The 13,867-nt window shown below is 39.2% G+C and overlaps 1 protein-coding gene across 1 annotated transcript; it reads left to right on the top strand.

The window, feature by feature from the left end:
* The first annotated feature begins 4,631 nt into the window (after window positions 1-4,631).
* On the top strand, window positions 4,632-12,451 carry LOC127013503 (transthyretin). The gene is made up of 4 exons (XM_050892406.1): window positions 4,632-4,691; window positions 5,511-5,650; window positions 10,315-10,450; window positions 12,344-12,451. The coding sequence occupies exons 1-4, from the start codon at window positions 4,632-4,634 to the stop codon at window positions 12,449-12,451; spliced, it is 444 nt and encodes a 147-aa protein (XP_050748363.1).
* The last annotated feature ends 1,416 nt before the right edge of the window (window positions 12,452-13,867 follow it).

The following is a 13,867-nucleotide window of genomic DNA, read 5'->3' as shown; positions in this document are numbered from 1 at the left end:
AGTTCCAAGCATCTTTCAGCAATAGGAAAGATTAAGGCATCAGGGCTGGGACAAGGTTATTCAGTTAGCTTTGTGTATAAATTGATTTGGGGTTTTTTTGCAGTCACTTGTCTAGACTGATGGATTAGTATGTAGACATGAATACATATTAAAGTTGAAGAACAGAAGTTTGTTTCAGAGGGATCCCAGGGACTATAGGGGTAGCTAATGAAGTAGTACTTCATAGTGATCAGTGCCCAGTGACCTTGGAGTTTAAACACTTCAGAGCAAAAGCCTGCTGAGATGAGCAGGTGCCAGGTGAATTCATACATTACAAATGCCCCAAAGCAACAATCACCTATTTAGATATTTCTTTTTTTTTTTTTGGACTTTGGGCTATGTCCCAGGATGCTCCTTGAACATAACCTTGAAGTGATCAAAACCTGTGATTTTAATACCTGAAGCCCAACCCAACCTATCTGTCTTCTAAATTGTTTGTTAACAGTTTACACTTCCTCGTTTTCAAATTAACTGGATTTGATATAAGATGCAAGATAAGGATGACTTTCTTATTTTTCTGTTTAAGATCAGTAGTGTTTCCTCACTTCCCATTAAAATAGTCAGTGCTAGTCCTATGAACAAAGAAAACTGAGAATGATCATTAAAACTCTAAATACAGACACACACCTCATAGAAAATCAAAACGGGCAGCAGGCTGACAAACATGCACACACCACACACACCTGAAATGCCACTATTTTTTAAATGCAATTCTTTACAAATTGAAATTCAAGCTCAAACATGAACCTCCCTGAGCACATTTTTTAATTATAAAAGTATTATCCCTGGCTTTGCAGAGAGGGAAAATGTTACATAATTAGCAAATAGTGAAATCAACAGAAAATCTCTCACTGGCTTCAGCAGTTACTGCATTGAGCACTCGCTGACGTGCCAGAGCTCTGCCACAGCAACTCAGTGGCAGACACCTGGAGTAAAACTCATAGAGTTCTTGACTGACGTTCAGAAAATTCAGGCAAACTTCTTCGAGAGGTAAATCTCAGGTCTTTTCCTATAAGTCCCTATGGAATGTTACTCCAGAAAAGTGAAAGAAAGTGTCACATCCAGGTATCTATACTATAGAAAGGATTTTTTTAGAGCTCAGGAATTCATTAATTCTTTGGAAAGTGCTAGGGAAATCTATCCAGATTACTGAATGGCTTGCCACCTATCAGCCCCTTTCACTCCAATGTCACAGGAGAAGCTTACAGGTTTTTATGGCCAAAGTCAGATATTCCAGCCTGTCTGAGCATTTAGTCATGTAGAAGCAGTTGGCTTTCTGAATAAAATCAAATAGAAGGGAATGGAGCAGAGAATAAGGAGCTTATCTATGTAAAACAAGCATAAGTGTGTGAGACTACATGGAAGAGAGAGAACAATACTGTAGCGCAGTTGGAAAAATCCTTGACATAAACAAGAGTATTAGCGGGACATGTTTGTTCTTGACCTGAACATTGTAATGCTTCCAAGCAGGGAACATGCTTTCATTAAAAATAGGCATTAATTCTAATTCTTCAGAGATGAACTTCAACTGATTTGGAATTCAGATAAGCCTTAAAGCATTCACATATTTGAGGATTATCTAAATTTTTCCATAACTGGAGGTCTCATACTTCTTGGCTTCCATAAGGCTGTGGTTACTGTGCACACCAGGAAATCTTTGCCATTCTCTTCTCCAGCCCCCTAATCACCCTGGGTGATCACCCCTTCTTCTGGGTTTTTTGTGTCCCCTAGCCCCCAAATAGCCTTATGCTATCTCTGTATTAGTTATGTAACCCTACTGTTTCTTCTACACCAGGATTCCTAAATACCTCTTTCTGAGGAGTTTTCAGTGACTCTGTTTACTGTTTACTCTTTTCTTACAGTAGGGCTTTTATGCTATTGCTTTGTGCTAAGGATTACCACTTTCCTTGTGGCATGTATCCTGCTAGCAGTCTCTGGGAGCTGCCCTGTTTCCTGCTCTTCATGGCAGCTTCCCTGCTTCTTCAGAAGGCCTAGAGTTTCCCAGCCCCACTTACTCCTCAGTGCTCAGCCCCTTGTCATTTCACGTTCCCATATTGTTTTATCTGGGATAAGTTATTCAGTTTATCAGCTTCAGACTGCCATTGTACAGAAAAGGTTTAACAATAGACAGACAACAGTCAATCAGCACTTGTTGGATGCTCAGCAGTTACCCACCCCCTTTCTCCTTTTCCCTCCCACAATCACGTTTCGATTCTCCACCAAGGGAGAATCATTATTCTCAGCCAGCTATTCCAAATTCCTGAGCCCTCCCATATATTTTACGGAAAGCTTTAGCGTATTGTGCTAAGACGTTGAGGCTGACAATGAACGGAGGAAGATCTACCTAGCATTGGTTTCACTAGGCTATAGTAATTTTAAATTAGGTTCACATGGGATTTTAATAGAATTCTGTATAAATTCTGGATACTCCATGACCTTCCAGATCAGAGAAATAATAAAGATCTTTTTTTTTTTACCTTCTCACTGAGTCCACTTGTACTTAGAACTTACGGAAATAATCTAGCTATCTGCAAAATGTGTGAATGGAGATTCACAAACACACAAAGTCTAATTTCCCTTCAGCATGGTGCCCCTGCTAATAGTCAAAGGATCCCTGTCTAGGCTACGTATGGGATGGTGAGAGCTGAAAAAAAACAGCAAATGAAGGACAAGAAAAAAATTCATGTTTGGGGTTAGAATTTTCCATGCTCCTTATTCACTTTAAAAACCAGCTGCCAAAAGGTCAATGTTATAAAAGAGAAAAGTAAAATAGGTAATATGGACAGCTGAAACGTACTATCTCTGTAGAGCTGATTTTTCAGAAACTGCTACCTTGCAGGAAAACCTAGGAAAAATAATTATTTTTTGAAGTTATTCTCCCATAGGAGAGCAATTTCACATGCAGGCAGGTGCCAATATCTTTAGCTCCTTGGCATTATTTCCTTGCAGAACAGCTGATAGCAAATGACAGGACAGTCTACTTGCACTAGAATATAGATGATTTCTCTTCCTGACATACAAAGCTTTACTGCTTCAGTGAAATATTTACAAACAATGAGAGCAAAATAATGAAGTTAAGTGTCGATGCTCAGATCTAAGAGCAGTATTTACCTTTCCTAGATCTGAATACAACCCATAAGCACTAGATTGCAGCATGATTTGTTACTGCTGGGCACCTTGCATTGACTTTTACGTACATGCAAAGCGAGTGCAGAATGCTACCTACGTATCAGCCTGCTTTGCTGTAAGTACAAAGGGCACTTTGATCCCAGTTCAGGAGATTACTGTAATATAGACTTTTTTCAAAAAACAACTTTGCCTGAAGAGAACAACTGCATAAAGCAGCCTGAAGGCATGAAAGCCACTGGAGAATACAGCCCATGACTTCTTTTTAAGACCTTCATCATAATCCTATTCAAGTTAAGAGGCAAAATTGCTTTTTGTTAGAATACTGTGAAATCAGTAAAAACTAAGTATGCCAGCTCCTGAGAACAGAAGTTCTCAGGGTTGTTTAGGATATGGGGAGAAGGAAATGCCAAACAGGGCTGTTTCTTTGTCTCTCAACTTGCAGAGGGTACAGTATGGACAATTTTTATCTGATGCAGCTGGAGAAACCCAGCTACACCATGCCTACTCCCACAGCTGACATCTTCTCCCAACTTATGTTGCGTCTGAGTTCACCCCTGAAAAACCTCTTACCTAAATGTACATTTCAGAGCATAACAATAACATTTCCAGGTTAATAAGAATTTGGCAACTAGAATGTTAGCTAGATGTTAACATAAACTACCAGTCTATGCTAGTTGCCTTGGCTCCTTCTGGTGTACATGGAGCAAGAGAGGACCCATTTCACTTTTCTGAGACATTTCTCTTCCCAAGGGGACAGATCTCTCCAGGTATCTTCCCAGTGACTACGAGGAAACCTCAATGTCTACCTGAAGATTAGGCAAGATGAATCCTTCGGAACTTCTGGTGAGAGGCAGCATGTTGTCAGATCCTATCTAAATTAGATTTCAAAAGAAACATTGCTCCTTCTAAACAAGCAAGAGAACTGCTTGGGAACCTGTCTCCCATCATGGACCATTAGCACTGCTTGAGCCAGACAACGAACAAACTCCATCACCCATACTGAGTCTGCATCTATGTGTGGTGACTGGTCTTCAAAAAGCATTAAGAAGAAACATGGAGCAGGCGCAGAGAAAGCATTGGAGCATTATCGTGCACAACCTGAGGGCAAGGTAAAGAAGATCTCCTAGAACTGGTTGGACTTCTGGGCAAACAAAGGTCATTTACATTATTCTGTGGAGGGCTTTCTACGAGTCTAATCTCCCCAGGCAAGGGTCATGTTTGTGTCCGTTACTTATTCTCTTTGCTCTAGTGATCCTGCAGTCCTTCCATTGACTGCAATGGCAGTGCTATTCATGGACTGACTCTAGGATTGGACTGTTTACTAAGCAAATAATCAGAATCAGCAGATTTGGAGTCATATGGGCACCCAATAAGCAGCCTGTTTTGTTGTAGGATTGGGTATAAAATCCCAAATCCTCTCAGCTCCTAGCTGCTGGCACCAAGGCTCACTAACAGCAAACAGAATGGCCTTTCACTCTGTGCTCTTTGTTTCCTTAGCTGGACTGGTATTTTTCTCTGAAGCTGTACCACTGGTGAGTGTCTTTTTATTCAAATTCAATCATTGCAAGAATGATAATCTAGATTTTCCAGATGACTAGCATCCTCTTCATCCATGAAATTCTGTAACCATTAGGCTTTGCTGGAGTGTTATTTTACTACCATTTTTTAAGTAGCTTTTTCAGAATTCTTAAAACTACTTTTTTTGCCATTTACCCATCTATTTTAGGATATTATGAAAGGGTCAGGGATCTAGGAGGTGTGACCTTTTATTTCTGTCTGTTTCTGTCAGTTCGTGACTCGCATCCCGTATCTTCACTATAGAGATAGCTTTACCTTCTTCACCAAACAAGTACTTCTCTAAAGCCCTAAAAGAATATTCTTGAAGTATGACTAAGGATTCTGTATAGTAAAATGAAGTTTAAGAAACAAATATTCTTTCAGCCCTAGGGATGTCATAGGTATTTCTTTGTTGGTTTCCTAGGCTAATATACTCTGCCTGCACTTAGAACAATTTACTATTTTCTTATTTGTGACCTCATTAAAAAGGTATACTTTATAACGTTTTCCCAGGGCCATATGCAATTCTAAATATTTATCAAGCAATCTGTTTGTGTGTGTTTGTGTGTGTGTGTGTGTGTGTGTAATAAAGTGATCAGTATAAAGCTCTAAGATACTCTGCTTTAAGAAACAGACGTTTGCAAACTAGCTTTGAATACCATTTGGCAAAGAACTTGCTTTTAAGTCGACGTTAATTCTGCAATAAGAATCCATCTTCTCTTTGAAAGAAAGTTTTTGCAGGGCTGGTGAACAGCTCCTATACAACCTCTCCTGCTTTCCCCAAGGTCTCCCATGGCTCTGTTGATTCCAAATGCCCTCTCATGGTGAAAGTGCTGGATGCAGTCAGAGGAAGCCCTGCAGCTAACGTAGCTGTGAAAGTCTTTAAAAAGGCTGCAGATGGAAGCTGGCAGCTCTTTGCTACTGGGTAAGTTATGTGGTCTTATGGACCCATTTTCAAGGTGCCTCGGGCAAACAATTGAGAAATAAAGGGAATGGAGCTCTGATCAAAAAAGCAATATGTTTTCTAGCACGTGTCACACTACCACTGTTAACAGCACAGGAATTCTGGTCTAAAATCCACCAGATTCAAGTGGAACTTATCCATGACTGAAAAACATACTAATTGCAAAAATATGTTGAGAAGCTCATCTTATCTTTGTAAGGGAATAGGTTTAATAACTAATTTTTCTCCTAGCTTCAGTACTTTCTTTTCTTTCTATAAAAAGGAAAAAAAAAATTAAAAGCCTATTTACCAGAATTTTGTCGGTAATAATCCAGGCTAACCTACTATCTTCATATGCAGTGGATATAGAGCTTTATTTGCAGCAGTCACATACAAAATCCTCTCTGTAAGCTTTGTCTGTACACATGAAAATAATAAGCACATTAGTCTTCTCCTATGTAACAAACGTGCTGGTTGGAAGAAACTCCTTGACCAGAAAGTTTTAAGGAGTCCCATTGTAACACAGCACAGAGGCACAATCTCAGCATTTGTTTGTGGTCATTTCTGTAGATCTGCATGGCTTTTGCTGGAATGACAGCTTAGTACTTACAAAGCATCCTCAGAACATCCCTGAGGGGCAGGCAATACTACTATTATCTTCAGTCTGTGGGAAAAGTGTGGGTAACAGAGGAATGCAATTTACTAAAATTCAAATAGGTGAGGTATTCAGGCATTTAAGTTTCATTGTAACAACTCATTGAATCAGATTTTTAAATAAGTCAAGAGAAATCTCTAGTAATAGCAGGATATTCAAGTACAGAATGACAAGCACAAGCATGGACAGGAGCCACCAGAGCATCCAGCTGCCTTTTACCAGGATTTTTATAGCATGATTTACATAAAAGCTGCAGAAAAAAACAGAGAAGACTACAAGGAGAGAGATACCTTTCTCTCCATCTGAAGGGTTTCTTTTTATAAAACTCAAAACAAAAAATACTTTTCCCCATTGAAAAGGAACAAGAAAGGTTAAGAGATTGAAGGAGGAACAAGCACCTCCACTCCCAAATGCTGAGTGTTAATTTAGGAACAAATGACTCTCAGAATGGATTTATATAGTCAAATGAACAGAGAAACCCCATGAAAAAATGACACGTTGTTTTCGAGGAAAGCAGAGACAAAGACAACGACTTGTCCTTAGTGAGCATTTCTGCCATTATTAGGAAACCCAGATTATTTCAGATGTTTCATCAAGTGCTCTTGAACATATAATGCAAAATACAATTTACAGAGGAATAAGATAAATGCAAAATCAGTGTTAAATGCCCTCACTTTTTGGGCATAACAGTGTTTTCTTGTTCAGTTTGCAATGCTGCGCTCAACAAGCCCAAGGAGACAAATACCGCAGTTCTTCTTAGCTAACCTCTGTTGACACCTTAGGTCAGTACACACCTGAGAAAAACAAATCACTTCTTCTTAAACATAAATTGAGAAGATTAACCCTAGGCAAGTGAGAAGCATTTTGATGGGGGAAGGCAGTGGAGGAACATTAAAACACAATTTTTATTGCAGGTAAAGATTTTGACCTTTCCCTTGACTTGCATCTTAACCAAGGCTGCTTTCAGCAATACCATTGTAGCTGATGACACTTGTTTGAACTGGGTTTTCACATGTGATTGCAATTTTTTTCTTTTGGGAAAACCAGAGTTTCTCTGTGTTAAACCAGATGAAAATCTGAAAGCAATCAAGGAACACAATCTGTAACTACTCCTGTCAGGTTAATAATATTTTGAAGTTACAGTAGCTAGCAGATGCATATGGAAAAGTTCTGTTCTGTACAAATGTCTATCAAAGTTTTTTTTTTACCTTTTTGTTTGTTTGTTCTTACTTTGCTACCACATTTTAGGGAATTAAGCAAATGCACGTAGCAACTGGTGAATTTGGAGTAATAGTATTTAAAAGGCAGGGAGGAAGTTAGCATAGCAACAGCTGACTTTATTAAGTGGCTTAATTCAAAATTAGTCTAGCCAAAAATATGCAAGAAGAGATAACTCGAGCTGAGGTGCACCCTGAGGAAGGCTTTAGGGCACAGAGACCTGAGAAGCATATGCTCTGGGTTCTGTATGAGCTCCTCCCATGACTAGCTTTGACCTTCTCACTCCTCACATGTTTTTGGACATCTAGGTCTTATCATGTAGTTCAAGAGTTGCATTCACCAAACATAGTTCTCATGTGACCTAGGTTGTAAATCATGGAAGAAAAAAAAAAAAGACAAAAAAAAAAAGACTACAGCATATTTGAAGTTTCTGACCTTTCTTTTCTTAAACTCCAAAATAATAATTCATGTTCCTGAGATATTTCCTCAGCAGTCTGCATCTGAGGGCAGAGTTTATCTCAGTGCAGTATGTGTCCCAAGAGTTCATAAACATCATTGCACAGACAGTGTAGATTTAACCTGGTCACAATATACAACTAAGGTCCAGACAGTGAAAAAGAGGATCAGGATTGCAGTCTAGGCTGGAGCTGTAGTAACTTAACCAGTGGTTTGCAATTTTTTTGCTGGAAAAGCACAACTTTTTTAACTTAACTGTCCATCTTACAGCAGATGCTGGCAGTCCACATCCTATTAAGAATAAGCAACCACACTATATTTGTTCCCCCACTCAGACAGAAATACAAGTGCTGTTCAGAAGGAATCACTTGTAGCATTTTGCTACCAGGGCCGAATGCAGGGCATCCTCTGCCTTGTGCTAATCCCATCCAGGCTCTGAATTGCATGCTGTCCTGTTGGCTGTCAATGCAGCAGTAATGCTGAAGGGTTTGCTTGTGAGACCACTTGCACTGAATGGCTACCACTTAATAACTAAAATTAAGAAAGTGCCATTAACTCCTGGTAGCAGTCTTCAAGTGAACTCTTGTTTCCAGTTTCCCAGCTGTTCTGGATGGTTAACATCTGCAGCTCTGGGTCAGCACCCATTAGGAAAAGCACCATTCAAGCTGCATCCACACTTTTCTCAAACTAAAACTTATTTGTTTACCTGAACAAAGATTTTGAGGCAGACACCATTTTTCTGTCTAATTGGTTTATGTCTAGACTGTCCAGCTTGTAAGCAGATGTATGTGAATTGCTAACTTGTACTCTGAACACTTCTGCAGGATCTCAGCAATTCTGTTTCACCGTTTCAAGGACACTCGCCCATGAATTCTTCCTCCTTTTACCTCCTGCCTTTTATTAAGGCAATATAGGTTAAGCCAGGAAGTACTAATTAAACCAAAAGAAAACAGATGTGTACACTTCACAAATTGCCTGTGAGCTATGTTTCAAATAGGGCTTGGCTTCTCTGCAGGTTTGGTCTACCATGGATACAGTTGATTTCACTTGTATTGGACCAGTGAGACTTTTGTCAGTCTTCAAAGTGCTAAACTTGAAATACAAGACAACTTGAAAATTACCATGGGATTTTCAATCCTGTTACTTCTTAATTTAAGCAAAAGCTCTGTCATTCAGACTTTTTTCATTCACCACCATTAATCAAAGATGACAAATACGATGAAGGAGGAGGCAGCAGCTGGGAAAGAAAAGCTGCAATAGCACAACTGATTCTGTCTCTGATAAGCAGCATGTCACTGCTTTCTCTCCTCCCTCTCTTCCTTCTCAAGCTTTTCTGTTTTCTGCCTAGACAGCTACTCCTTGCCGTAAGACAGGAAAGTTCCACTAGTTCTTCAAGTCAAGGCTTTCTTCATTTTTCCTTCAACTACATCATGTGGTTATGAAGTTCTATAAATATCAAATACGTATTTTCAGCAGAAAAAAAAAAAAACTGGTAAAAAAATCAGAAATAAAATAAAAGGAGGGAAAAGAGATAAATGGGCTTTAGCAGCTAAGTATGTAAATATTAAACAGCTGTCATACAAACCTTGCTCCTTTTCAAACAAATAGGGTGCAATCCCAGTTATATTTTCTTCTTGCTTCTGGACTTCATTCACCCACAGTTTTTTGTTATGAGCTGAGTACATAATCTCTCTGAGCTGGGAATTCCTATTGCTCATTTATATGGCACCCAGTAGAAGAGGCCCTTGCCCTTTGACCAAAGCATCATAATGCAAATTAACAAAATCTTGTGATGCTAAATTGCTTTTCCAAGACACTACCACTCAGGGTCACATAAAACCACATCTGTGTATAGGGGTAAAACCTATAGCCTCAATGCTAATAACTAGAGAATAAAATAATTTTCTCCTAAAATCTCTCTTTAATTATAATTTGAGATTTGGCATCTTGCCTTTCATCATGACAATCCTTTTCCTAAGCCACTAACATTTGGTTCCAGAGGGCACTTGGTACAAGTTAAACATGATATTAAAAGAGGGGCCTTAACTATAATCCCTGCCGTAGCAACAGAAATGACCAAAAAAGCCAGGCAGCTTTGATTTGTGATGTGTATGGACGAGTTGGTAGCAAGGACAGGCTCTGCAATATGGAAACATACACTACATAGGAGGAGGGAATTATTTCAGATTATTAGAAACCATTCAATGTAGAATTTGGCTGTGCAGCACCTCTGCTATTTAATATTCCACACCGACTGTTTCTGTTTAGCATCTAAATGACAGTATAAAATATTTATGTAGATATTTTACCATTACAGGAAAACCACAGAGTATGGGGAGATCCATGAGCTCACAACAGAAGAACAGTTTGTAGAAGGAATATACAGGGTTGAGTTCGACACCAGCTCTTACTGGAAGGGACTTGGCCTTTCTCCATTCCATGAATACGCTGATGTAAGTATTTGCAAATATACCTAATAACTGATATACTGTGTAGTGGCCAGTCCTTTAATACTGAAGGAGCGGTATCATTCAGTGAAATGGTTCACTGCCACATAACATTGGGCAAATAAAGGCAGTATTTAGCCAGGTAAGCCAAAGGAAGTAGCCGACTTCCCTGCAAATACTGACACAGCTCTTCCAAAGTGGAGCTGTGCCCATTCACCCATTCAGACCAGTAGGGACCTTTGTTCAAAAAGGGCTACATTATTCAAAAGTACACAGTGTTTAAAAAACAAACAAGAAAGAAAAAACAACACCCAAGAAAAAAAAAAAGACTGCTTTTATTGTTGCTGAAGGAATATAGGGATTTGGAAACCCTAATTTTATAGGAAATAAGCTATTCTTTAATCAGAGGTATTTCCCCCATAACAGTCACCTGAAAATCCCTGAATTCTAGTATGACCTGTAATTACAGGAAAAACCAATTCTTTCTGATGTGTCTTCTTTTTTTTTAAATTACGCTCAGTACGGAAATATGCAATAGAAAAAAAAAGGCATAAAAATATAAAGAAATAACCATAGTGGAAAAGGAAAAGTTGGCTGTTTCATCGATACTCAAATTTCATAAGCAGGCCAGCAATATAATCATGTCTTGTGCCTCCCTTTGCTTTCAGCCGTACACTGATTTATTGTGTGCTCTATTCTATTACATTTACTTAGCACTTCCAAAAAATTTGTTTAAATTCTTCAGGCTTAATCTGCCATTAAATTTAAGTTTCCTCAAATTAAGTAGTCTGGAATGGCTACAGGTTGTGTTGCAGAACATTTTAAAACACAAGTTTATGAAGCTCTGTGGAAGACTAAAACAAATGACTGAGGCCTAGGTCCATAAAAGTCTGAGGTGCGGCTTGGGTCATTTAGGTCAAAATAAACAATCCTCAAAAATATTCCCTAACCATTTGGATGTCTGAAAGTTGCTGGGGCCTATGGAAGGGCTTCACCTCAAAAGGTGCTTAAAAGCACCTGGTTGAGACTGTTCCAGCTAGGCTGCTGAAGATTTCCTTTGACATAATAGCCTACAGGTCAACAAATTAGGCTGGGAAGTGGGCAGAATTCAATGACTGTCTGTGTACAAAGTAACTGAAGCCTACAGTCCTCATGTCCCAGCAGCTTAGACTTTGGCAGGACCGGCATGTAGGAGGGAACTCTCTAGTCCTCTTGCAGAAAGTACATCATGGTTCAGAAAATAGATCAAATATTAGGCTAAAGAGAGCCAAAGAAAGTGAGACCTTAACCCAGGTGATGACACTTTCCTGGGAACTGGGTGTCCCAAGTTCCAGGGACTGATTTGGAGAGCAGCAAATTTGAATTATCTTAGGACAAGGGTCTCTCCTTGTTCTGGCAAGTCTAGCCACTCAGTTCTTAATGCAAGAACTGACCCATAACCAGCTGTGTTAAAAACAGGAGCGAGGCACTGAAGTACAGAAAGCAGCTTTGAGCTCCAACTGCCTACCTTGCTTGGACACCTCACACAGAGATTGTATGTAAGTTCACTAGACGGGATTTCATCTCTCTGTCTTTCTTATTGGTCGTTTGAGATACCTCCCCTTCATCCTCCCATTCCACATCACAAACTAGTTTGCCTGACTCAGGCGTAGATATCTCCACCTAGCTTCACCACAGCCGAGGCTCTTTGTGGACTTTGGTCCAAATCTCACAAATTTCTCAGTCTTCAGCAAACATCACAAAGTAACAGGGAGTGTTACCCTTCAGAAGGGTAAAATCATTGACTGGACAAAACTGGCAAAGTATTCTGCAGAAGAAATGGAGTGTGCTTCCTAATTCTTAATAAGGTAGTTTCGAACGCACGTTGTTCATCGTGATCACAAGTTTTCTCTTTTCCAGGTGGTGTTCACTGCTAATGATTCTGGTCACCGCCACTATACCATTGCCGCTCTCCTCAGTCCTTTCTCTTATTCAACCACTGCTGTTGTCAGCGAACCCCAGGAATAAACATGTACTGTCGTTATACAAACACCCTCCTCCGCTAGAACTATTGTAGGCTTTTAGGAGGAAGGTTTTTCCTACTGCTAATGCATAACTTTTTTGCTACATTAGGTTTTTTTCCATTTTGTAACCTGGCAAACCTCAGACAAGTCAATAAAATGTTACTTCTTTAAAACAGTTTTGATTCTATTGGTGAAGTTTTATTGTGTTCTAAGGTGTCATAATTTGTGTTCAAGTGCAAAGGACATCTCGAAAACACGCATGGCATGGCACTTGTTTTAGTTCTGTTATCTTCCTCCACTACCTTAAAAAAGTCTCACCAAATGCATTGGCTCAAAATAAGAAAGTTACAGAGTTGTGCTACCTTAAGAAATTTGACCAAACACATGTACTCAAAATAAGAAAGTCATCCATGCTACTCATAGTTTACACACAGAGATGGTCCCACTATCAACTAGGTCACAGGGTAAACAGGAGAAATTCTGAATACCTAGCAGCAGAACAAACAATGCAGAAAGACTGTTGAAATATATATAACCAGAGAGCTGAAAGAGTTAAAATCTGTGTACCTTTACTTAAAACTTCACGTAAACCTCAACACTGTCATTTCAAGAGGAAAGTTTGCTGCTCAATCAATCTAAGAAGTTCTGAAGCAATTTCAATTAGCACCATTTTTAACAACTTTGATCTTTAACCCAGCTGGTTACCATATTCAGGTGCATTCCAATTAAATCCCTACATCAAATCTCTAGCCATCATTTTTAAAAAGTCCTAAAATAGAAGCATCATCTTAATATTCTCTTCATATTTTTAGAAGCAGGAAAAGGCAAGCTGTAGAGTGACTGTGATTCAATAAACTGACCAAAGACTTTGAAGGCTTTAGAAGCAATTTCTGTAGACTGATGGCCTATTGTATTTAAAATATCCTGAAGCAGAGAAATTGTTTTTTAACAGGATTACAGAAACTAGAGATAGTTACTGAAATCATGCCATTCAGAAACCATCAGCACTCATCTGCCACTGACCTTTGAGTTTATCTCTATACCCAGAGCCTGCTTGGGATGACTGCATACCAAGTGAATTCACAAGTTACAAAAGCTTGCCTTAACATTTCACTATTTGGTTACTTTTTTCCCTGATTTCTGGACACTACCATAGTTACACAACTCTTGTAAGCAGTGCAAATAGTTTCAAAACAGCACCCGTCTTAAAGCATGCAGATTTCATGGGATCCTGCTGTTCCTGGAGCTTGAAAACCAGTAGGTTTGATTTGCAGTGGGCTATGCCCAGCCCTCAAAATAGGATATAAATATGTTCATACAGGTGTAGTCACTGAAAAAAAACCAACAAACCAAAAAACTACTCTGCACATAGTCATCCATCTGATGACAGGATAAACCTAGTAAGAGAGTGTACGTACAT

This window comes from Gymnogyps californianus, chromosome 2 (genome assembly GCF_018139145.2).
Source record: "Gymnogyps californianus isolate 813 chromosome 2, ASM1813914v2, whole genome shotgun sequence".
NCBI lineage: Eukaryota > Metazoa > Chordata > Aves > Accipitriformes > Cathartidae > Gymnogyps > Gymnogyps californianus.
Note: the sequence above shows the minus strand (reverse complement) of the source record. Positions and strands in the feature narration are given on the sequence as shown.

Excerpts from the sequence above, each read along its gene's own strand:
- LOC127013503 (XM_050892406.1), top strand. The coding sequence starts at position 4,632 with ATGGCCTTTCACTCTGTGCTCTTTGTTTCCTTAGCTGGACTGGTATTT. Across the intron at positions 4,692-5,510 it reads TGGTATTTTTCTCTGAAGCT|GTCTCCCATGGCTCTGTTGA; the intron begins GTACCACTGGTG and ends GCTTTCCCCAAG. Across the intron at positions 10,451-12,343 it reads CATTCCATGAATACGCTGAT|GTGGTGTTCACTGCTAATGA; the intron begins GTAAGTATTTGC and ends TCTCTTTTCCAG.